This window comes from Barbatula barbatula (genome assembly GCF_947034865.1).
Source record: "Barbatula barbatula genome assembly, chromosome: 21".
NCBI classification, from domain to species: Eukaryota; Metazoa; Chordata; class Actinopteri; order Cypriniformes; family Nemacheilidae; genus Barbatula; species Barbatula barbatula.
Genome location: NC_136784.1, coordinates 11,814,698 through 11,840,065, shown reverse-complemented (window position 1 = coordinate 11,840,065; position 25,368 = coordinate 11,814,698). Strand labels below are relative to the sequence as shown.

Below are 25,368 nucleotides of genomic sequence, written 5' to 3'. Positions count from 1 at the left end.
TGGCAGAGATGATTGCATGGTGCATCGGCGTGCGCAAGTTCATAATGTATTCATACCACCACAACCGTCTCCCCCAGTTCACCCTCAGCCTTGGATACCTGAGACGGCATATGAATTCCAATTATCCAAAAGTCAATGTGCTCTCTCTCTCTCTCGCTCTTTCATAATTTCTTCATCCTTAATGCACAGTAGCTCTGAAGCGCAGCATCTGGTTGTAATACCACTCTCGTCATCTCTTTTCATCTGTCCCGTGAGACTTCTTTGGTAAAAGGTGCTCTCTATCTTCACCTCGTGACCCCGGTCTGATGAGCGTGGGGATTCACGGCCATCTCTTTGGCATTACCATGCTCGGCTTCTGCAGCTTTGGCACGTCATGCCTTTCGTTAGCAGGCACGGCTTTTCTCACTCGAAAGCATTTTCCTGTGTAGGAACTATCTCTGAACTTCCTTCAAACGCATAACTGCCGATTTTCTGCGTTACGGAAATAGTTTGATATAAGGCTGAATCATCACAGCAGATTAGATTCCACAAAGCTTCTAAACTAACTCGCTAAGTGAATAAGCAACTCTATCTGCTGTGTGGGAAGATGAATCTAGTTTCAGCTTCGCAATCTCGCAATGACACAAAAGCTAAGATGCACCACCGTGATCCAGATATTAAATTCACGGCACATTTGCATGTGGGGAGAGCTGCTCGAAAAACATCCTGCGGGGAATCTAATACGCAACGAGAAAATGAATGAGATTATTCGTGACCTTATTTTCCTTGCGTGCGGCATGTCTATATAGATGCTTATTTTAACGAACCTGAAATGAGCAAATCGGCGCGTGCAGTGAGTGATGTAACGGAGATGTAAGCCAGGCCGTGTGCGTCAAACAGATATGGACAAGACTGACAATTTTAGATTCTTCAGGTCGTGTTAGCAGAGAAAAAGGTTTAATCCATGATGCTCTAATGAAAGGAATTTAAAAAAGGCTAAAAACATTTTATACATCAAAATTATATATAAATATTAATTAAGTGCAAATATTTCTTAAATATAAACACAGTATGTTTATGTGTTTATAAATACCAAGATGAATATGCAAATACATATAATATGTAAACACAAACCTTTATTCTGGAATGCGAAATTGGGAATAATCATGATTTATCATTGAACAGCCATAATAAATACATTTATTTAGAAAAGACTTGACCATTGAGCATAAGGCATGATGTTGAGTTATTAAAAACAGTGTTCTACTGTATATAATGTTAGCTTTGTATTTACAATAGGTGGTGTCTAATAATTTTCCCATCTTTTGTATATTTTGACAGAAATTAATGCAAGTGTGATTCAATAATACACCAGTCATGTTTCTGGTTTGTTATATATTAATCATATTTTAATATTGTGAAAGATTTGTGCTTGACTTATGTGCATGCACATATGAGATACGAGTAAAGAGATATGAGGTGAGTGATATAGGGAGAGCCAGTCACATCCTGGCAAGATATTCACTGCCACTGTCAGGTCATGAAAAATGACCAGGCGTGGAGTGAAGATGAGCGAGTCGGTGCTTTCTAATGCTCAGTTTGGCGTGCCGTTTAATGGCGATCCATATTACTCGAGAGCTCTTTTGAAAAGCAATAAAAGACCTTGCCTAGCAGGAAAATGGAAAGCACTTCATCGTCCTTCCTGGGAGCCACATTAAATCTCTTGCTGCATCAATATCCGTGGTGGCTCGCCTTATATTCATCTGCACCGCTCGTCCGCCAATTTCGCGTTTTGAAAGGCAACGTAACCGCCGAACAAATGCTCTCCGTGCGTTAACTCTGCGCTTATTAACTATGAAATCAGGGCGGGATAAATTAGCAGTTTGGTATGTTTTTGAGCCTGTTTAAAATGCAAAAATGTTTCCATTTTCTGCAAGTGGAAACTCATTTGGATTGAGTTATGCTTTTTGCTACATATCTGCACAGTCTTCTGGGTTTTATGCCCTTGTACGATGGAATTTTATTGGTGATCCTTTTGCCTCGGCTTATAGAAAATGAAATAGTTGAAATTTTGACTGAGAATGTACCGTACTCTGCATAGCCTACCTTGTATGTAATATCTACTTTTTATTCTTACACTCTTACGCAAGTCTAACAGAAATAAAGTACAATTTGCAACCTAAAAGGTAGAGAACAATTGCATCTGTACATTTATCTTTCTTTTCTTTGCATTGGGTTTTAACAGCCGTTGATTTTATTTCCTGTGAAATTCATTCATCCCGCTTTAGTTGTAGAAAAGTGAGATGTATTATGGTGATTATTATTTCACTCAAACGCAGGATGTCGCGCAGTGTGGAAATGAAATGCTTTTAAGTTGTCCGCTATGTTATATTACAGTAAGTAGTGAGAGGACCATTGAGCATAATGGATCTGTCAAGGCTGTCCATCTGCGCTGACAGATCCTAATGGGGGACGTTCCAAATTCACACCATCTTTTCATATTTCACCTTGTTTCCTGAGGGAAAAATCTAAGCTTGTTACCCTGCATGCCTGTGTGTACGCAGATTACAGCCTTACTTTAAACTTTATCATTCATAACTGTCCGCCAGGTATAAGAAGGGAGGATGATTTACAGGCTTCAGGGTTGTTTCTTTTGCGGATTCCCAGTCCAATCACAACATTGACCCATGATGTTAATCCCCAACTACACAAATGCAGAATCACAAGATGCTTTTTGCGTTGCCCATGGCTGATTCTGAGAAATAAAGTCTTTCCCTTAAATCTTATCCATCTTGAACAATTCATATAATTTTTCACATTTGATATCGGTGAGTGATATTTTCCAATTATAACAATCTTACAGGCATATTGGTTTACAATAGCTACTGCTTTATAGGGTTTGGGCTATTTTATTCATTTCAGACTCTCGCTGTGGCTCCTGCGAATTATAGTGCCTGGACTTGTCACGCTGTTAACATTTCGAAGGTAATTGCTGGCCCCATACTGAGATTTTAATATTACATCAAGCTACGTTTCACAGTCTCGTCCTTTTCACCACTTAGAGGATCTTTCCTTTTTATCATTGCATTTCCTATGGATACATGACAAATTCAGGACAAAGACAGATGTATTATTCTTAATTAATCACAACTAAACAAATGTCACATAATGTGTCACAAGAAGACTGAATATTGTTTTGTCATTTCTTTATCAGAAAGAATAAATAGCCAAATTCAGGTTGGGCGGTGTGGCTCTATGGCTCTACGAATGTAGAAAAGGGTTTCCAGAGCATTTGTTTTGTAGTGCAGGCGCTAGCTGCCCGTTTCAGTCTGTTATCAATTGCGGAGAGGATTGGGTCAGATTAAACCCTCTCAGACCCATATGTTTGAGATCTGGTACTTGCCACATATAGCCACAGAGGTGCCCATGGGAGTCATGCAGAGCTGAATTTCCCACCCTCTTTATCTTTTGTGCTTTCCTGGCCAAAATCCTCCTCATTTTCTAGATTGGGGGGTCTCTGTACCTGGCCCTCTGTCAGACAGACAGAGTTTTAGACCACAGGTGTACATAAGAAAGGATGTAATTTGTCGTGTTTGTTGAGGCTAACATTGCTGTTGGGTTGGAGACGTAGGCTTCCTACCATATTACATTTGGCTTGTAGCACATTCTGCGCCATTTGTGCTACAGACATGAATGATGCTTCAAATCATGCGGCTTATTAAGCACAGATGCGCTATTACTTTCCTAAGCGTTCAGATTTTCACCTGGCAGCCATTAAAATGGGTAACATTTTGCTTTCACCCCTCACAGTATCTTCACAAGTAAAAAAAAATCCTGGTATTTGCACCACACTGTTGAATAAAAGGTTATGTAATTTAAAGACACAGAGTCTGTCATATGCATATGTTGTATTTGTCATATGGTGTATTAATGCTGTCAACCCATCATCTTATTACTGTTATCTCAGCGTCTTAAGTTTGGTTGTAGATGGGCTACAGCTGTAGATGGAGAGGTCTGTATGAGGTCACTCATCTGTAATGATTTCTTCATACATGGTCGAGTGCAGAAATCTGCCCACTTCTCTCTAATTGCTTCAGTGATGGTCACAATCGGGTCAGTGGTCAAGAGCAGGGTCAAAACTTTAAATATGACACCACACAACATTACAAATTCATAGTGGATGCTCCACTGATGCTCGGGTCACTGCCTCTTTTAAAAGTAACAATGTCACTCTCATTTGTGTTGTAGTTAAAACTATTACAAATAACACATACAGAATAACAAGTCCATGTTGTTCTAGTTGTGGGAACATTGTGTCAGGGCGAGTGGACGCCCTGTGTCTGGTTCATGTACCCTGACTTTCTAAGATTACAGCTGTCCTGGTGTCCCCTTGACTCAGAAAGCAGCAGGGGATTATAACTTCCTTGCTCTCCCTCTCTCTCTCTCTCTCTCTCTCTCCCATATAGATGTTAAATGCAGCCATTTGATACCTTACAATAAGTTTAACAGCTATTCGTATCAGCTATTGTCTTGTTAGCCATCCACAAACTCCATTTTGATTTTATGAGTGTGATAGTGTTGTTTGCACAAGGGAATCATCACTGTTACTATTGTTGGGGGTTTAAAGCTGTGTGTAGACTTTGATGTGAGCACCTCAGGGCCTAGGAAAGCGCAATAAATTATCGGCCATATCGGTATATCGATATAGCCGATAATTCATTAAAAATGTCCTCTGGTTAAACCTCTTCAGTTGCAAGCTCACATTTAAAATACAGTACCGTTCTATCTTTCTGTAGTGATCATTCACTTACTGCTATAAGTAAAACATTGTTGATGTAGCTGATGTAGTATATAACTGTGCAAATCAAAGGAACAAAAGTATATTGTTTGAATCAGACTGCTGTCTGAATGCTTTCTGTCTTGTTAGACATGTGGCTATTCGTTTTTTACTGGGTTGCTCTGAAAGAACATCTATAATTAGTTTATTACATAAAAAAATACCAGAAAAGTTTGATGGTTAAAGTTAACTAGAGTCAAGTAGGTTTGGTACATGATTTTCAGCGGAAAAATGAGAAATAATGGTTACCTTGTTTGCTGCAGTGAATGTTTTCAAATAAAAGCAGTTGTTATATATTGGTTATCGGCTTCCAATGTTTAAGAATTATCGGTCAAATTTACATACAGTATCGGTGCATCCCTAATGTGGCCCAAACGTAACATCTGGTTGACCTCCCCAAAAAATTAAAACCTGTTGAGTAGTTTAATTTTAATATAATACAATAAATAATTGTATATAATATACAACAAAATGTTAACATAAAGTAAAAATAAATACATTTGTATATTATATCCACACATAGATCAGAAGTTAACTTTGGGCCAATGTTCTGGTAACCACCCAAAACGGACAAGTGCCACTCACAATTTTTTCAGACGATGTTGAAAGGGTACATTAGAAGTACACATTTGTTGAAGTCGAAAGATATCTCTGTGGCGTTACTTCAGATTTCAGAAACATTTTTAATGAGGGTACTGCTGGTGTCTTTGATCAGTGGGGAAATGCCAATGACAGCTGGAGTTTGACTGCTGTTACTATCTATGAACTCTCTAAAGGCGCGTACCGTGTATGTAGGTACGAGTGTGTATGTCTTACAGGAGCTCAGGTGCGGCAGAGATGCAGCTGTTGAGATATCGCCAAAGTCTCACAAGAACTGTTCCACTTTTTCTCCTGCAGATCGCACTGAGAAGCGCTCCACCATGCCCGACTCACCTGCTGATGTGAAAACACAGTCCAGGTTAACTCCGCCCACCATGCCGCCTCCCCCAACAACACAGGGAGCACCCCGGACAAGCTCCTTTACCCCTACAGCACGTGAGTACATTAAATGTTACATTGTTTATGACTTTACATTACATTGCAGTCCCCATACCTCATGTCTTCAGCCAGACATCACGCTATCCAACATGCAGATGTTTCGCTCTGCCCGCTGGCTGATGCCATCATAGGCATTACACATGCCAGCTGAGAGGACCACTGGAATGGCTTGCTATCAAAGCAATGCGTGCTACAGCCGCCCAGCCCCATGCCAGCGTAATTGAGCAGCGGTGCGCTGTCAACAGCAGTAACACGATTCTCTCTCTGATGTTACGTCCCTAAAAACAGATCGCTCGGACTCTGCAATTAGTGCTTATGAACAAAAAGCAAGCCGGGTCTGAAGCAATCCGGAGCCTTTTTAAAGGCAGACTCTAATTATACATTCTGAAGGTTTAACAAAGCAAGCGCTTTGATTTCCCCTCCATGTAATTGTTACCAGATGCGGCTCAAGTATCTCGTTTCTGTTCCGTTGGAGGGAGGCCAGGCAAACGAGGCTATCACGCAGCCTAATCTCATTAGAGAGACGTCGATTTCGAGCTGCATCCCTCCGCCACGTATGGTTCTCATCGTGGCGTGGGGGGCGCTCAACCGCACATATTCTCCTCCCCTGGACTTAATACGTCTGATGTATGGAAGTAAGAACGCATGGCTTCCTTCTCAAAGCTGCCGTGGCTGATTCGAAACAAATGTTCGACCCATCACAAGAGCCATATTGAAGCGCTGTCGCTCACAGCTGCGCGGATAACGCCGGTGTAATTTTTGACAGGGGCTCCAGTTGTTGCCTGTCTATTGATCTCGATGTTCTTGGCGTATTGAGAAAAATCCAATGTTCTGTCTCTCACATCATGGTTAATGGACATTTTTCTGTTTTCAGTAACCAATGGCACCAGTCACTCTCCCACTGCGCTCAACGGAGCTCCATCTCCGCCCAACGGCTTCAGCAACGGGCCTTCATCTTCCTCTTCCTCCTCGCTGGCAAATCAGCAGCTCCCGCCGGCCTGCGGCGCGAGACAGCTCAGCAAGCTCAAACGCTTCCTCACGACACTTCAGCAGTTCGGCAATGACATCTCGCCCGAGATAGGAGAGCGAGTGCGGACGCTGGTGTTGGGCCTAGTGGTAAGTCCATAATTACAAAACGTGTTATTTCGGATTCCATTGTAAGGGAGATATACTGTGTTTGACATTTTTTATTGATTTTAATTGTACATTCGCACATAATTCGTTGGCTAAATTGTAATTTCAACAGGAAAGGGAAGGATTTCCTAATATAGTGTAGCACAAATATATCCTGAATGGCTTTCCAATGCCAGGAGATCTGCGATTATTGCGTCTGCAGAGAAGTCACTTCTCGTACAGATGGTAGAAATGGATTTGTTTTGCTTTCCTGCCACCAGAAAGGATCATCAAAAAGCTGTTTGGAAAATAAAGGCTTGTCCCACAAACATAAATTGAACAGAAAACATGTGTAGCCACAAGTCTAGCTACGTCCGTACAGTAGAAACAATCAAATCCACCACACGAGACGTGCGCCATCACCCGCGACGCATTGTTGTTCGCGTTAATATGTAGTTATGCTATAAACAATAGCGAAGTAGCTGCCTGTGCTAGAGGAGGGCTGCTTTAATTAGCCATTCCAAGCCCAAGCTCTTTTTTCGTCGGCCATTTGTTTATTTTTTGCTGTGTCTACATGCAGAGGCTTCCTCGTGTCCCCTTGGCTTCCGTGGCTCTTTTTAATTCGCTCCCCACTCTGCCTTATTGAAAAGAGTGACACACTTAATTAGCGCTGCCGATGCCGAAGAAAAGCTCAGGAGGCTTTCTGGCTGTCAAAACAGGCCGCTGCAATCTGGACGAACAGATGTAAGCCTAATGTAACAAAATTCAGGTCTGGGAAATGAGGGGGAAAAAAGCATGTGTATTTTTCTCAAATGTACGCTCTCTTTTGGTCTTCCCTCGCGATAGCTTTCTCGGAAATAACATCAAGAAAATTTAAAATAGTGCCGGCATCCTATCAGTCTGTTGGAACAGCAGAAGCAGGAGGGATAGAAATTAGTCATTACTTTTTTTACTTCTGAGTTTACAGGGGGCCGAGATATATGTTGTTTTTTTAAACTGTATATCTTCACAGGCTTCGTTTGAAGCTTGTTTTTATTTTCACACCATGTTTGGACTAGCAGAGCAAGCTGCATGGCCGAGCTGTGATTGTGTTTATGGCTGCATTTGTGTGCATCGCTAGAGCAATGATAATGCGGTCAACGTTCGCACGTGTAAAAGCCACTAGATCAAACTTCCCAATACGTGGCCTTTCACCACAGCCGTCCATATGCCTCCCATTAAAGGCTTCAAATCATTCAATCTCCAGCAGGATATAGTTTTGCCTCCAATAAGTAATATTATCACATAATGTTTTCCACATGTATTCATGAGTGTTCTCCGCGCTTACCCGCTCTTTCTCTCTCCCCGCAGAACTCCACTTTAACCATTGAGGAATTCCACTCCAAACTCCAAGAAGCGACCAACTTCCCACTTCGACCTTTCGTCGTCCCATTTCTGAAGGTATTGCACAAGCGATCTGGAAGACATTAAAACAACTCAGACACAGATGTGCATATTTCTCCCATTAGTTCTCAATGTTATCATCCCGTGCTTCTAAAGCATGGATGAGGTTTAAATGGTTTCCTCTTGATCTTAAAAGCGTCAGGTTTCCAGCTTGTTGGGACGTATTTTTTGTTTGGTTTAGTTTTGGTAATATTTTGAATATGATAATTAGCATGACATCTCTGTTTGTGTTAGAGAGCTTAACTGAATTTGTTTTAAAAAGTTCACACGGCATATTGTTATTCGCTTAACTAACGAAACTATATTTAAACACGGCATGTTTTTATATGACATTATCTTGTTTGACATGAAAATGATTACAGCCTGCAGCCCGAATATAATGTTTTAATTTTTGACACGTGTTTGAGATTAAATTCTCTCGAGCTTTGATCCATATGGCGACTGGTGTATCCGTCCACCCTCAATCGTTAGCCATTCATTTTCATCTGCTTATAAATGACAGCTATTATGCGCTGCACTCCAGCCTCGCCGTTCTCCACCCTCTTTGTCTAACCCTCCATTATTTCTTCGAGCTTTGCCTCCCTCCATCTTCCTTTCGGTAATAATGAAATAAGCGAGGAGTGGAGATGGATCAAATCTGTGTCGTTCACTCCATTAGAAGATGATGGAATGGGGTCTCTCCATTTGATGTGGCCTAAATGTGGCCCCGTTCTCACGGACCGCCGTTCGCAGGCATTTCATCTTGTCCACTGCTTGTCCTGCTGCAGAAATTGGTCCCATTAGGACTCGTGCCGGCCGCTGACGGATGCGAAGGAGCGTACGGGGACACTTCCTCGGCTCTCTCTCTCTCGCAGCTCGGCGCCATATGGTTATTGTATCATACGGTGAGGAGGGGTGATATCAAAGATGCAACTTGTGTTTTTTTTCTCGCTCCCTCTCTCCCTTTCGTCTAATTTTAGTGGTTTTTCTCAAAGGAGCCTTTAATGACAAATACCATATGGCTGTGGGAACAGGGGCTTTTATAAGTGCGCAGAAGCGCAGCTGCAACAATGTGCATTAGCAGCGTTTTTTCATTAGGCTAATGTCGTCTAGCGACCCTCCCGTCAGAGCTGGGTTTGCGGGGAAGCATTTACAGGAAGGGCAGCACGCATCACGCTAATGATGTAATCCAGACTCAACGCCAGATGACGGCCTTTGTGTTGATGGCTTTTGTTTACCATTTCTCTAAATGGATCATCCGATAAATTCGTAATATTTAGGCGATGTTTCGTTTAGCAGGCTCCATAAAGCCCGTAAGCACATGTGTTCCTCTGCGGCTCCGCGGCTCATTGCTCAGATACGTACTCAGCGTGACAGAGTCGGTGCTTCACCACATGCTAGCAGTACAGAGGAAGTGAAGATTACATATACGTGGCAAACTGCTCTGCGGCTTGTGTTTGATATGCTAGTTTCCAGCTAGCTGTGCGCTAATGGACCACACAGGAGCAGAGGGCTGGAGTACACACTCCTGACATAACCAAACCAACCGCTTTGTTCAGTTGTCAAATCACTGCAAGCGTTTATACACCTATAAACATAAATACAGAATTGTGTTTATGGTGTTGCATCATGAAAACATTGGCCTTCCATTATGAATCATTTAAAAACAATTTGGTGTAAATTGTTCGTAAAACCATTCTTCAGTTGCTTTCAGTTTGTGTATGAAAACATGTTTGAACAAGGTTTCTATGCACTAAACTTTACTGTACTGTTTTTAATATCAGAATAATTGTGCACTTTATTGATGGTTTCATCGGCCGCAAACACCTAGCCTGAAGTTAACTTCCAAGTGTGTGTGGTTATTATATAACATTTTTTTTATATTAACAATAATTTATATTTTTGGTAAATTAATTGTATTTAATTACATTAAAACTACTCAACGGTTATTGATTCTTTCTGGAGGTCTACCGGAAGTTACGTTTGGGACACATAACGTTTATTTATGTTTAAGCTTTTCAAAGTTGTACATTGTGTACATTGGATCATTTGACTTTGCTTTGACTTCCAGTTCAGTGAATATGTGTTAATCGTCTTGAAATGCTTTATTCAAGGTGTGAGCAGTCACAACATGATCTGTCACTAACTATGAGGACCTTCATTTAATGCAATCTTGAGATCGCTTAGGGTCAAAGCAATTTCACTGCCCCCTGGTTATTATCGTGGTAAACTAGTACCAAACCATTACCTCATACAGCTGGAAACCAGGACGTCATTTTTAAACTATCAACATTAAATTTGCTAGAAAAATAATTGCGTTTTTTTTATATGCTTCACAACCAGCGGTTGAACGTTTCGTTCCAAGCTTTCGTTCAATCAACGCACCCGTCCTAATTTTAGACATGACATCACTGTAATAGCAGAGTGCTGAAAAATATTCCAGAGCTGAAAACATGTCTGATTATAGTCTTAGATCAGAGTCACAGGCCAGAGAGAAAGAAAGAAAACAAAGAAACCAAGACAGAAAAGCACAAAGGGACAAAATGGGCGTCATCCTCCACTAACACCTTTTGCTGTTTAGATGCTGCGCCCGGTGCTAGATGAGGATTGAGAGAAACCTTTCATCTGCCTTGAAAACGCTCCTCGCCGCGTCTTTGAAGTGCAGAGGCCTCCGAGTGCTTTTGGAGAAAGCCAAGCCAGCTAGTAATCACAGCTGAGACGCGGAGGAAATGAGCGAGAGAAAGAAAGTGAACGTTGCACACCCTCGAACCATACGCTTTGAAGATGTCACTTTCCACGTTGACCGTGATTGCTCATATGAAGGGCCCGGGGCACTAATGCATGTCTCGGGTCACAATAGAGTGCTGCTTGAAACTGCGCAAAGAGTGTCTTTATTTCAGAAGAATGTACCTGTAATGATAATGATAATAATGAGTAAACAAAAAACGCTCTTTAGAGGTTTGGACAGGTTTGTGGTTATACTCTATGTCTGACTGTTATCTCCCCCTACAGGCCAACCTGCCGCTACTGCAGAGGGAGCTGATGCACTGTGCACGACTTGCCAAGCAGAATCCGGCTCAGTATCTCGCCCAACACGAGCAGCTCCTGCTGGACACCAGCACCACCTCACCTGTCGACTCATCTGAACTCTTGATGGACGTTAATGAGAACGGCAAAAGGAGGACACCTGACAGGTGAGCCTGTAGACTGTAAACTCACATCAGAAAGTTCTTGATTCCCCCTTGGTTTTGGTTAGCGGGGTTTAATGAATGCTGGAGAAATGGGCCCATAGTGGCAGGTTCATGGTTAACCTGCAAAAAAGAACCTTTGCTTTTCTACTTAAAATTTCTTTACCCTGTTGGAAGAAAAGCATTTTCAGGTTTCTTTAGGCGGGTTAAGCTGGTCTCTTTTTACTCTAGAACTATATACTAGAAATAGACACTTCTGAAAACAGCTGGAGGCGTATAGAAATGTGGCAGCAGGTTATGAGTGTCGATATTGTCATGCACCATTTGGAATTTCTACGGTTTCCTTTAATGGAGCAGAACCTTGAGAAACCAGACACATCTGGAGAATGCAGTTACTTGAGAGACAGTGACAGAATATGTTATTCTTTTAGGTATGTGACTTCCCGTTCTTCACTTAGATGAAATGGACGCGACCGAGCACCACAAACCCAGAGCAAAGCTGAGAAATAACAGCTTTCATATAGTAACCCACTCCCCATAGCTTCAAAATATAATATCATTTAATATACTGACATATCAGCTCTGGTTATTAAAAATCTATATTATTTTCCTTTGACTTTTTTTGTGTAATTCCCGCATATTTTACGTGATCTCTAGGTGAGCCTATAGGGACGTAGTTGATAACACATACAGATGAAAGTCATCTCCGATACGGCTGGCTAAGCGCTTCTGTTTCTGCTTAGGTCGGCTCAGCGCGCTCACTACACGGAGGTGAAAGAGAGAAAGAAGGCGATATTGGAATTTGAAAGGGAACTATGCCGTCTTTAATCACAGAGAACAATGTATGGACACTTCAGTCTGATTAATATCAAAGGGTCGGGAAACTACGGCTATGGAGAGAATGCACACGAGAAAGCGTGCACAGCGAGTTGCTCCTCATTTAGAAGAGAAATGTGCGCAGAGGCTTATTTGAATAAAATATTCCACTGTGCTGTGCGATCCCTATACATTTGGAAAGTGAAAACATTGAAAATTAGGTTCTGATTCCGTTCACTGACTTTAGCCGACCTGCGGAGAGAGCACAGTGTGATATGAACATGGAAACTGGTTGCTTAAGACAGTGGTCAGACTTAAAGCAACAGTTCACCTAAAAATTAAAATTCTGTCATCATTTACACACCCTCGAGATGTTCCAAATCTCTATAAATGTCTTTGTTCTGATGAACACAGAGAAAGATATTTGGACGAATGCTTGTAACCAAACAGTTCTTGGCCACCATTGACTGCCATAGTAGCAAAAATGATAATGCTAGTCAAAAGTGCCTCAGAACTGTTTGCTTTCTTACATTCAAAATATCTTCTTTTGTGTTCAACAGCACAAAGTTTGTAAAGCAATTTTTTGCACTACGGTAGTCAATGGTGTCCAAAAACGGTTTGGTTCTTTATCTGTGTTCATCAAAACTAAGCCATTTATACATATTTTATTTGGAACAACTTGAGGGTATACGAAGACTATAGGTTTTGTAGTTTTGGGGTGAACTGTTCCTTTTACATACTGCCAGTTACTGTAAGCTACTGGGAAGCCTGGAATAAGGACAAATGATTTTTTTTCATAAAAGCCAAGCGTAAGACATGTTCAGTGCACAAAAACATGAAAGAGATGGGGACACTTGAAAATCACACCAGGCTCTAACCCGATACACAGCTTCGTTAAGAATGAACAGGATTGGTATTAAAATGCATGAGAGAGGGGTAAAATAAATGCAGCTGTGCTGCGGAGGTGTGGGCGGAGGAGAGAGAGATGTTGCTTTGAGGAGCATATGGAGTGTGATGGATGCGCATTAGCAGCTCATAAAAGCGGTTCATTAGGAAGTTGGGTCTCTTTTAGAAGCAACCGAGGGCCGACTATCTCCCGTCGCACATGCAGTGACTCACGCAAGCGTATCCACAGGAGTGCCAGCGTCTGTGAACACCTGGTCTCGTGACATATGAGAGTGAAGGGCAGAGCGATGTGAGAGCCCCGGGGGTCTGACTTCTGTAAGCATAGATCTCTTATGTGGGCTCTGTCAGGACATCTCTTTACTGACAACATGCTGCTTGACCCAGACTTTCGAACTGCTTTTGTGCTAAGCACAGGAGATGACAGACAACTGCTCTGACTGTCACAGCAGCGGTTTCACATTATGTGACCCACAGCAGTGGAAAATACATTACATTCGGCATTGGGAGGTCTTCATCTAAGAGAGTAAAACTACTTGAGTCATTCTTAAAAACTGTTCCACGTTTCATTTCATTTTTGTGTTGTGCGATTTCATTTTTCTTTGCTAATGACGTTACTACACCTAGTGTCATTGAAAGACACTTTATTCACTACTATCAAAAATAATTTATTCAGAAAAACGATTTGTTCACAAATCAGACATCGCTGCATTACAGGCAATAATGCACTTCTAAGTTCTCACAAAAGATGCTGTTTTCAGTCAAAGTAAAAAATGATGACCTACCAACAGAATTGATTTGTTTTATTTCTCACTCTGAGTTGCTTTTTCTTCCATCTAGAACCAAAGAAAACGGCTTTGAGCGAGACCCACTTCACCCCGAGCACCCCAGCAAGAGGCCCTGCACCATCAGTCCTGGTCAGCGCTTCAGTCCCTCCAATGGCCTCTCCTACCAGCCCAACGGCCTGCCCCACCCCACACCGCCCCCTCCTCAGCACTACCGCCTGGACGACATGGCCATCGCACACCACTACAGAGACTCCTATCGCCACCCCAACCACCGCGAGATCCGCGACCGACCTCGGCCACTGGGTAAGGGAGAGTTGTTTGTGAGGGTGTTACTGCACTGTCAATGACTATTAAAGGAGTCAATTTATACAATATAAATACAATACAATATGAATATGAATGTACAATACAAATTGCATTCTTCATAGCTTCAAATCCTCAATATAAAAGTCAATATATGTTAGCTATTAAGTAAGGTATTAAATGAGCCACTTACTCAGATAGTGGTCTTGGAAAAGGTGTGTTTAATAAATGATGTACTAAAATAAGAAAATGTATATAAATAAATAGCTTATTAAAATTGTATAGACCTAATAGCATGTTTATGCAGACTGGAAACTGAGGTGCCACATTATTGAAACATGCAATATATTATCTGCAATATAAGTCACCACTCCCTTGATCTTCCAGAGTCCGCCCTTCTAAGTTAAATCAAGCAGGCCTCAGTCAGATCAGTAACATAAACTCCTTTTAAAATGATTTGAGGTTTACATTAAACCAATGCGCCATATCGGGCGTAAATGTGCTAAAAATACTCAAGCGCATTAGGCGTTGATATATGCCGTAGATATGCGTGAGCCTGGCAACTCTGTCTGGTGCCGCGCAGGGAGAGGGTGCGAGCGTGCCCGCAGGCAGCACGGGTGAGCGGTGTGAGGGATGAGAGCGTGCAAGGAATGAAGAGCATGTGAGCGATGGAGGATGTCAGGGAGCGGGTGAGCTATGGCTGAGAAACAGACGGCCACGACATGCCACGGAGGGGTAGCAAGAGAAATGGAGATCCAGGGCCCAAATAGTAACACGTTTAACACGCTCCCTCTCTTTCTCTATCTCTCTCTATCTCAGGGATGCACAGCAGCACACGGCAGGAGGAAGTCATAGATCACAGACTCACAGACAGAGAATGGGCAGAAGAGTGGAAGCACCTTGACCATGTAAGAAAAGTAATAACATTTTTATTACTATCCAAAGTGTATGTGTGTGTGTGTGCTTAGCTGTACTTTGGGGACAACATTTTTCCCTGAGCTAAAAATATAACCAGATCTCTCTTGGAGAACATTTGGTCACGTCCACATTTGGAAAAATAATCAATAACTAAATTAATATTCTGAAAATGTTTCATTATATAAATTCAGGGTTTTTTAGAACAAGGGTTAGTCAGCTGGATTTAGAATGGGCAATATATAAAAATCTGTAGATGTTCATGGTTTGTCCCCATTTTAAATAGCTAAGTTAACGTGTATGTACGTGCTTGCGTTAAAGAGTGAGAGAGAGAAATGAAAACATGACACGAAAGGTGTGGAAACAACATGAAAAATGTGTTTGCTAAGTGCATTTCTATGTGCTTGCATGTTTATTCACAAAGGAAATTCTCCTGAGACGTCTTAACACAGCAGATTTAAGGCTGCTTTGAACTGGACCAATGCTCCTGCTCTCAGATATTACTCCTGAGAATAAAACTCTCAGCTCAAAAATGTCAAACTATGATTTGCAGATACCACAGTCTAAAACCAGTCAAAGTGCTTAATATGAACATTTTGGATTTGTCAAAGTTTATCCAGGATCAAGTTTTGTATAATAGTTCTGTAGTACTATTACTGTAATAGTACTATATGTAGTACTAGTCATTTTATGAGAAACATCAAATACAGTGTTAATATGTGAAAAGACAGCTGAGACCTCCATTACGTCTCCTGAGCTTTAAACCTCTGAGCTGTTATACATTCCTCTTGATTTACTTTAGTGACTGTATACATAATAGTCAGTATTTAATCTAAACCAGTGGTTCTCAAACTAAGGGATGTGGCCTCCTGGGGAGGCCCAAGATGTATCCAGGGGGAGCCACAAATCTTGTGGCATTTTCTGAACTATAAAAAGCAATCACACATCAGAAAAATAAGCCCACCTACCATAATAATTGATGTTTCAGCATTGTATAACTGAATGTGTTTTTGGTTTAATTACAATTTTAAGTTAAAGATTATAATTCTTTATGTGGGGTGCAAAGCGATGCAACCTACTCAAAGGTGGCCTTACAACAAAATCGTTTGAGAACTACTGATCTAAACCATTTTAACATCATGTATTTAACATCTACATCAGTCAGTTCTGTTTAAAGCAAATCTCACGATGATCTCTTTCACAGCTCCTGAACTGCATCATGGACATGGTAGAGAAGACGCGTCGCTCCCTGACAGTGCTGAGGAGGTGTCAGGAGGCCGACCGTGAGGAGCTTAACTACTGGATACGACGTTACAGTGACGCCGAGGACCTGAAGAAGACCAGCAGCTCCAGCAGCAGTCAGTCCAGACAACAGAGTCCTGCCAGTCAAGATGGCAATGCTTTAGGTATATGTACAAGTTGACAACAGGAAGTGTGTCATTTCAATGCAGCACATGTTGATTTAAGTCTCTGTGTACGACACAATGTGTGTGTTTTTCCGTTGACATCAAAACCTGACATCTTCCTTTTTTTTCACCAGACATCCATAGGGAGCTTCTTCACAGACCAGTGACTGGATACGTCCCCGACGAGATCTGGAAGAAAGCTGGTTAGCATGCTGTCTTTAACACTTCTTTTAAACATGCACACACACAGAAGCACAGGTGGAGAATCAAAGCGAAATTATTCAGACAGAGCTCTTTCAAAGACTGTGGCTGTGATTTACAAGCTCTCTGAAATTCAATCAGTCAGTCAGTTAGCTGTATGGAGTCAGATGGGAACACAAAACTGATTCTAGAATATTCTGAGCACCTTGGTTTTCACGTTTGCTTGGGTTCGTATAGGTAGGTTTCCTACATTTTAAAATATGCAACAGTGTAAGGCCACACACTAGAATTATATTTTAAATTATTTACTCGTTATTATATTATTTCCTTTGTTTATTTTATAAAATCTTTCGAAAAACGCTCAAACCTAACAAAGGAGCATGGTATTTGTGGGCTTCATTAACCAACATTAACAAAAATATTCAGCATTTCTGTCATCCAGCAACACAAATAGCACTCCTCTAGCATGCTCTACAATGACAAAGTTTGTCTGTGTTTGTGTAATGTTATCTGAGCTCTGTGATGGGCAGTTCAGCGCTTGGCTTTCACTGGAAGCGCCTCGACACAGTCCAGCAGTGATGTCAGATCATAAAGCTCTTTTATTGCTCTGGCTGAACAGGACACAAGTGCTTCCAGCCCTTTCAGCACTTTAGCACTTCTGCCATTAGCTGTGCAACAGGAACCAGCCTGCTCTCCGCGGAACTCTGTTTTATTACAGCGGAGGACCTGGTTAAAAGATGGATAAAGATATTAAAAGGCTTTGTTTAAAGAGCAGCTGATCTGTGTGAAATATGACAAGTGATGGATTTTTTAACAGCAGATTGTTTACCTTGGCCTCTGCTCGCATTCGTGGCAGACGTGCATCTGTTAAGGCAGCTTGTCTGTGATGTGTGGTCTTACCAAAGGATTAATAAGAGCAAACAAACCTTTTCACCGTACAAAAACAGCCTAAAAAGATGGCTACAGATTGAAAATCCATCTGAACATAAATGCAGTACAATGCATCAGGGAACTTTTCCGTGACCTCAGAGGGTGAATTCGTGCACCAAACCACCGCGGTTTCACAAATTGGTCCAATCCTGATGAAAATATGGCTGGTTTTATAATCGTCCATATTAAAGACCGAGGTGGAGGGTCTGTGTGACCGCGACCATCCATTTTTGCAGATCAAGGGGCTGCAGCGTTATCAGACATGACAGTTTAGCCTATTAAAAATGCTTAAGAGCAGCGTGCATTTTTTACAGCATTGTATGCCGCAAGTGATGGTTACACAACCAGAGCCAAGAGCATAATAAAGGCGCATTCGTTGTTGCAAAAGATCCAGAACCGCCGCAAGTTTCAACAATGTAATAAAAGGTGAATGGCCTTTTCTCAGAAAGCCTGCGTACAGTAGGTGATGAATATTCAATGGCTTTTCTTACACGCTGCCATATCCTGATCTGCATGGGCCTTTGGGGCGCAATTGAAATGCATCATTTAAATATAAATTGCCCAATTTGCATATGCAATTAGTCAGGCTGCAGCCCCGAACAATGAAAACAAACAAACAGAAAATAATGCTCTAGTCTGCTCTCGAGATGAGTATTCAAGCCAGAAGTATTTACGGTTAATGGGATAACAATGTAATGTATAGATAAAGCAAAAGTCCGAGGAAATTCATTTATTCTTCCGAGAGAGACATATCAGGGATTACCTGTAATCTGTTCAGTGCATTTCTTTCAAGTTTGAGCTTTATGCGGTACAAAAGAAGTTCGCTTGTTTATTTGTATTCGGCAAACACAGAAAATCATCCGAGCCTATTCAAATATAAATTGATGTTTCTAATTAATCCCAAAATTAATCTGTCGACTGCTTTTGAACAAAAAAAGGCAATAGAATCAATGAAACATTGTGAAAATAGTTGAAAATGTGCCATCATTAGTGTTTTGGTTACTTCCTTTTAGCCTATTAGAAATGGGTGAAGAAAAATTCACAGATAGTGTTGTTTGAACTGATATTGTAAAGTTTTACAGCCTTGGTCTCATTATTTTTGCAAGGAACATTCGGATACAAGATCTGATTATTTTCTGTATATGCTCCAGTTACCAGAAATTTGGTGTGATCCAAAGAAAAATGTCCTCTCCTAAAACCCTGTAAAATGAAAAGTGCTTTTGTTAGCTCACCTGATGCAAATGACTTCTCTAGGCCTAATGGAGGCGGATGGCTTCCTTGATAGTCATAAGTGCTCTTTCGTCTTAGTCTAAATATAGAGACAGTTATAAGAAAGCTTCTGATTGATTCCCTTAAAAATATAAAAAGAAAATAATCTAAATGAATACGTGTAAATACTGTTGCTGTTCTCAGATGTTCAAATTTACTGCTTTGCATGAAGTGGGAAAAACACTGTACTTTTTAAATGATTAAATGCTGTGTTGTCGAAGTTGAAAAGCCCTTTATAAAACATTTTATCAGTTGGATATTTAAAAAATCCAGTGAGAAAAATACAGAATGACTAATAATAATGATGTATTGCAAAAAATAAATATCACACAATATGGAAGGTTTCAGAAGGACAACAGCGATATGTAAACAAACAAATAAAACATTCTGGAGTGTAAATATCTGTATATCTTACCATTGGCAGACAAGACATATTTGGAAAATGTACTTTATGTGAGATGTAAATAGTGAAACTGAAATTTTTGCCATCACTGACAGAATTTCAAAATAAGGCTCTTCTAACAGATTTTGCAAACAGATATTTTTCTTGCAATTTATTTGTTGTTTCTTTTACAATTCAGTTCGCATAACATGCAGGTTATCATTCATATACTTACCTGAGAAATCCTTTTTTACAATGCAAAAAGCGGGGTATGTTCCTGTATAAAATCATTGCTTTCTCTCTTTAGAAGAGGCTGTGAATGAGGTGAAGAGGCAGGCCATGTCCGAGCTTCAGAAAGCCGTGTCGGAGGCGGAGCGCAAGGCTCACGATATGATCAGCACCGAGCGAGCCAAGATGGAGCGCACGGTGGCCGAGGCCAAGAGGCAGGCGGCGGAGGACGCGCTGTCAGTCATCAACCAGCAGGAGGACTCGAGCGAGGTAACAGCTTGTACGCCTACCGCACATGGTTATTGTATCACTGAACAGCTGCAGCGCTCAAATACTCCACAGTGAATAATTTCGATGGTAATGTTTGCCATCATTTATTATATTTTGCATTAGATATTATCTTGGGGATTGATGGATTTTCTTTATTTTGTATAAAAACATACAGTACATGACTGTTACATCCTAAGTTAGTTTGTAGGCTTGTTTTATTTTCAGGGCTCATGTTTGATCTCTGTTTGAAAAACACAGAGGTGAGTGTAAACGAAGCAACATTTGTGAAGAAAGGGGGAAGAGAAAAGGTGTCCCGGATAATTCCCCATGCAGGCCGATGTCACATGGAGCGGTGCGATACAACGCTGCGTTTATTACCTCAGAAAAACCAAGCGTTTCCTCGTCTAAATGAAACATGTGGACAGTTAAGGTGGTTCTGATTTGGACGGGGAAAATTGGGACGGGAGCGGCGAGTGTCTCCGCGCAGCGTGGGGACGACTCAGTTTAATCAGTTAGCAGAGAAAGGCGGCAGGCATCTGAGTTTAATTGCACAAGCCGTGTTTATGCACACTTCTCCCCGGAGGATTGTGTCGGTAGCCGTTTTTTAACTCCAGCTTCCCGTCTCTGGTACGCATTCAGGACTTTGTAGTAATTGCACTTATGTGGCCTGGAGACAAACACGAAAAGGCCACACTGGTAACATGAGTCTCTGTGCAATCTCAGAGCGTTTTGTAGTTAACCTGTTACAAATGTGTCCTCACGTAGCTCCATGTGGAACTGGGTAAACCAACCTTTTTTTCCCCAGCTAGCTCATTATTTCCATGTTTTCAAAGTAGGGCGATTCAAAGAAAAATAAACCAGAATTCTCTGTTTAGACGTAAACTCAAATGGTAAATGTTTTCTGTTAATGAGCCAAGACTTCCATTCTGTTTTCTCAAAGGCCTGTGCATCTATTATTTCCTAATTGGGATAATACCCATGGAATGGAGCACACAGATCGAGAACGATTTCTTGGGGTATTTTGGCTGTGAGAGTCAGCAGAGACCTAATGGAATGATGCTATATTTGGGTCACGACGGGATAATATCAGATTCAGTGTGGAGCTATTTAAAACCGTAGTGTTTTATGATCCTTTACTCACTTAAAATGGTGGTCATTTGTTCCCTTTCTAAAAAATTATCTTCAGTGCAAGAATATGAATATATATTCATATATTTGTGAGGTCACAACACATTTTATACACCTTTATTTTCACATTAAAAACATCGTTTTTGTTTTGCAGAGCTGCTGGAATTGTGGGCGAAAAGCGAGCGAGACCTGCAGTGGCTGCAACACAGCACGTTACTGCGGTTCCTTCTGCCAGCACAAGGACTGGGAAAAGCACCACCACGTATGCGGTCAGACTCTGCAGGCGCAGCAACAGGGAGAGACCCCTGCCACCGTCAGCTCCTCAGCCACCCCAAGCAGCGGAGCCGGCAGCCCCGCGGACACGCCCACAGCTGCCACCCCTCGCTCGGCCACGCCCGGCACGCCCTCCGCCATAGACACCACGCCCCGCTAGAATCCGACTAGAACATTTCTGATGCCTCCGCCTACCGGAGACTGACTCACCTGCCTCACTCGCTCCAAAATGCTAACGCCAGCACGCTAACAAAAAGAGAAGACTGACATTAGGGCGATCACCCACAAGAGGTCCATTTCAGGTCATATTGACTTGCCATGATAGAGAACGCAAAGATATTCTTAGTTTGAAATTCTTATTGTTCTTTATTGTTACTACATCCATTATCGATTATACTGTTGGTAACGTTGTTTATTGTTGTTGTGGCTCTCTTACATTCTGTAAATAAGAAGTAAAAGAAATGGAGTAGAAAGCTGGGACCTCTCAATGAATTTATTTGACTTTCTTTTGTCCTCTTTCGCTACCTTCTCAAAGCTCTTTATCCAGTAGCTGGGATATGAAACTATTTGACCTCATTCAAAGACACTTTAAACAACCAAACCAAGGAGATACTTCATATCTGATGTTAACAAAGACACAAAATATGTTTGGGAAACAGACAGCATTGAGAAATAAACATGCCATGCGGGGCATCTGTGTCGGACGTGGTGGAGTAAACGGCGGACAGCATTTCTGGCTCACTGGCTGAACTCTGCAGATGTGCAGCAGATTGTGAAGGAACGCAGATGTTCATGCTTTTCTTTTTTCTCTTTCTTCTGCAAGATAATATCCAGGTCAATGGTCTGAAAAATACTGTTTCACCGAGGACGAACTAGATCAAACCTGCGCTGGATGTTGAACACCACGCAGCGTAATGAAGGACGTGCTTCGAGCCCTGATCCCAAACGCACTCCGACTCACAAACAGGAAGTGAAGTCATCAGCCCACCAGAGAAGGACTGTCACATTCTGACGATGACAGCCGCCGGAAAACAAAGGGCTGAGAGATTACCCATAAATCACGGGCGAGTCGCTGGGCTTCAGAGCCAGTCAAAACCCTCCCGTCTTGCCCATCTCTAACCCTGCCATCAATCCTGTTTTTTGCTTGTTTTTTCCTTCTAGATCTCATTGTGTTAAACACTCGTGTCCTGTGCCGTCTCCGGTGGTTATTTATTGTACATGTGCTGGACAATTGTGAAAATGCATAATAGTTTAAGCCACAGTCATGACTTTATAGTCTTTCTAGGTTCAAAGCAGAAGAACATGTTTTCTCTTGTTTTCTCTCTCTCTTTCTCTCATGCTCTCGCAAGCTGCTTTTCTCTACGTATGTGTTTGTGGTAGTCCCCTTGTAGTTCTCCGAAAAGAAGACGGAACGCTTTTCCCGTTGTCCTCGAAAGGCAACCGCTATCTCAGTGCTGCTACTTCAGTATCATTCAGATCTTTTTTGAGAACTAGCATGTTACATGGAATGCTAACATAAATGTTTTTGTACATGGGACGTACATAACTGTATTTGCACTGTCACGGTTCCTCTCGGCATGCTTTTTTTGGCAGTTTTTTCCGTAGGGAGCGTCACTTCACGGGTTATCTTTGGAGTGCTTCGTTACATGTGATTTTCATTTGTTGTTAAAAAACAAAAAAGGACTGAGAAAAAACCGAGGTATCACGATCTGCTTTTGCTAACATTCTTTTCAGAACATAACGGCAAAAAACTTTGCTTTGAATAGTTAAGGACAGTGCATGCACATGCATACTGAACGCTATGGTATATGTTGTTTTGTTTTATACGAAAAAGAAAAAACGTACAAAAAGACACTAACTTTCCAAATGCAGAGGTGAAAAAACAGACAGCTTTAACACTGCAGAGCACCAGAATACACAGTATTACAAAGGAATTAACACGGAAGACAGCCAAAGACAGACATGAAGGACCAAAACCTGATTTTAATCCAAGACTTAAACATGACAAGATATTCACTCAAATGCATTCTTCTTTTATCGAAGCGTTTATCAGGTTTCAAAAATCCATTTGAAAACCTTTAATTCTCCCTGTCCAGAGCTAGCCTACGACAAGCCCTGTTCAGCTCGTAGGGAGAACAAGCCACTCAAAACTATGTAGCAGTTCCTGAGGCAAGAGGGTTCACCTGTGTATGAGAATGATCGAGCAATAATCGAAAAGTTAGAGCAGACGGGGTGAAGTATTTTACAACCAGTTCACCTTGATTTTCCTTTCCGTATCATTCTTTCGTGAGAATGTCAGCCCAAAGGCGACCGGTCGACGGCGTACTCGTCCGTTGCATTAATGAACGACACATAACCAAACTTTCAAGTGTTTCAGCTCATGATATAAAGCCATGTCAAACAGAAACAAAGACGTTTCTACAACTAATGTAACGAAACGAAACAACCTCGTTTATGGCTTAAAAGGAAGAGGGGACTGAATGAGCACTCACGCCCCCAAACCATGGTGCTAAACGGGAGGCTCCCCGGCCTTCTGCTCGACATTCTATGGTTAAAGAATCCAAAAATAAGGTGTGAGACACCTTCAACTTCACAGATCCTGCCAGCTAAGCTGCATTTAGTGAGATATTTTTGAAAAATGTATACACTGAGTTTGATCAGGGCAACCTGAATAAAATAAGCACGGCAGAAGGTGACTCTCTCCTCTTTCCCACGCTAGTACGTCTGTTTTGCTACGAACTTTTTCCTCGGCGGCAAAAAGTCTCACTCTACCTCTGACGGCATGTTAGGAGCTCCAGTCACTGAGCGGACGCTGGTCTAGTCAAACCAAATGGGCACTTGAGAACAGGACTTAAACCCAAAGCAAAAGCTCAAACCATATCACTACTTGGTAACAATGCAGACCTCATAAGAAATACAACTTAATGAATAGAATACATAAGATAAAAAACGGAAAAAAAAAACTTTTTTACGTTCCTTTACGTTGTCACACGCTTTGAGTTTGTAAATATGACGACTCAAAGTAAAAAAAAAGATTACAGAGGGTTGACTCCATTTGATATACTCTTTAATTCAATAAATGGTCAAAGATGAGAAATGTGATATATTCCTATTGCCCTCCTTTTTACCCGCGCCCCCTCTCCTTGTTTCTGTCGTCTGTTGTAAGACACGCTAGGCCGCTCGTCGACATCCTTTAGGTTCATGTTTATAGGGGGTTCACGCAGAACGCGTGCTCTTTTGCTGGCGCGCGAGGTGTAGCTGCGTTTGTAAAGTGAATTGAACTCTCTGGGTTAAAAGGGACAGTGGAAAAGCAAAAAGGAATTGGTGGGTGGGTGGCTTCAGGGATGGGCAGTCTTAGGGTTCTTGGAAATCTTTATTGTGAAAAATAAAACTCATGAAAGTCGTTGTGCAATACTTAACGGAAACACGAACCACATGTTGAAGGTGGACTGGGAGGGTGTGGTCTCTCAGTATACTCTTGGGGTTTTTGAGTCTACTATGTCAGAACTGTGGTTTCTTGTTTAATCTGTTTTCTTTATTTTATTCTCTCATTTTTGGGGGCTGTAGTAAATGGTCTGTCAGTCTGTGAATCTTTGCAGTATGATTCTGGTATTGTTGTACTCTTTACTGTGTAATAAATATGTTCATACCTGCATTCGAGACTCTGGATTGCTTTGTTTTAGTCAGAAACGGTCATGTGAAATTCCTCTTATATTATATGAGAAAATGCCCTGCATTATATATTTCTATTTCATAAACAAAATTTATTTTTCCTCGTGCCATTTCAAAAACGAATGTCTTCTGCAGAACACAAAATAAGGTGTGTTATGTACCCCTCCCGAGACATTTATCAAAATTGTGTGTTCCACAGAAAAAAAGAGTCATACATATTTTTAATGACATTAGGGTAAATAAATGATGACAGATTTACTTTTGGGTGAACTATCCCTTTAAATCTGGAAATTCTAAATTTCAAAAA

At 41.4% G+C, this 25,368-nt stretch overlaps 1 protein-coding gene across 1 annotated transcript in view; it reads left to right on the top strand.

Moving 5' to 3' along the window:
* The window catches only part of runx1t1 (RUNX1 partner transcriptional co-repressor 1), a 46,221-nt gene extending 21,184 nt beyond the window's left edge, over positions 1-25,037 (top strand). The window contains exons 2-11 of the mRNA XM_079485357.1: positions 5,714-5,851; positions 6,729-6,970; positions 8,318-8,407; positions 11,402-11,583; positions 14,137-14,387; positions 15,207-15,295; positions 16,507-16,708; positions 16,843-16,911; positions 19,798-19,988; positions 21,271-25,037. Of these exons, the coding sequence (XP_079341483.1) occupies positions 5,714-5,851; positions 6,729-6,970; positions 8,318-8,407; positions 11,402-11,583; positions 14,137-14,387; positions 15,207-15,295; positions 16,507-16,708; positions 16,843-16,911; positions 19,798-19,988; positions 21,271-21,549 (1,733 nt within the window). The 3' untranslated portion in view covers positions 21,550-25,037. The remainder of the gene's footprint in view (positions 1-5,713; positions 5,852-6,728; positions 6,971-8,317; positions 8,408-11,401; positions 11,584-14,136; positions 14,388-15,206; positions 15,296-16,506; positions 16,709-16,842; positions 16,912-19,797; positions 19,989-21,270) is intronic.
* The last annotated feature ends 331 nt before the right edge of the window (positions 25,038-25,368 follow it).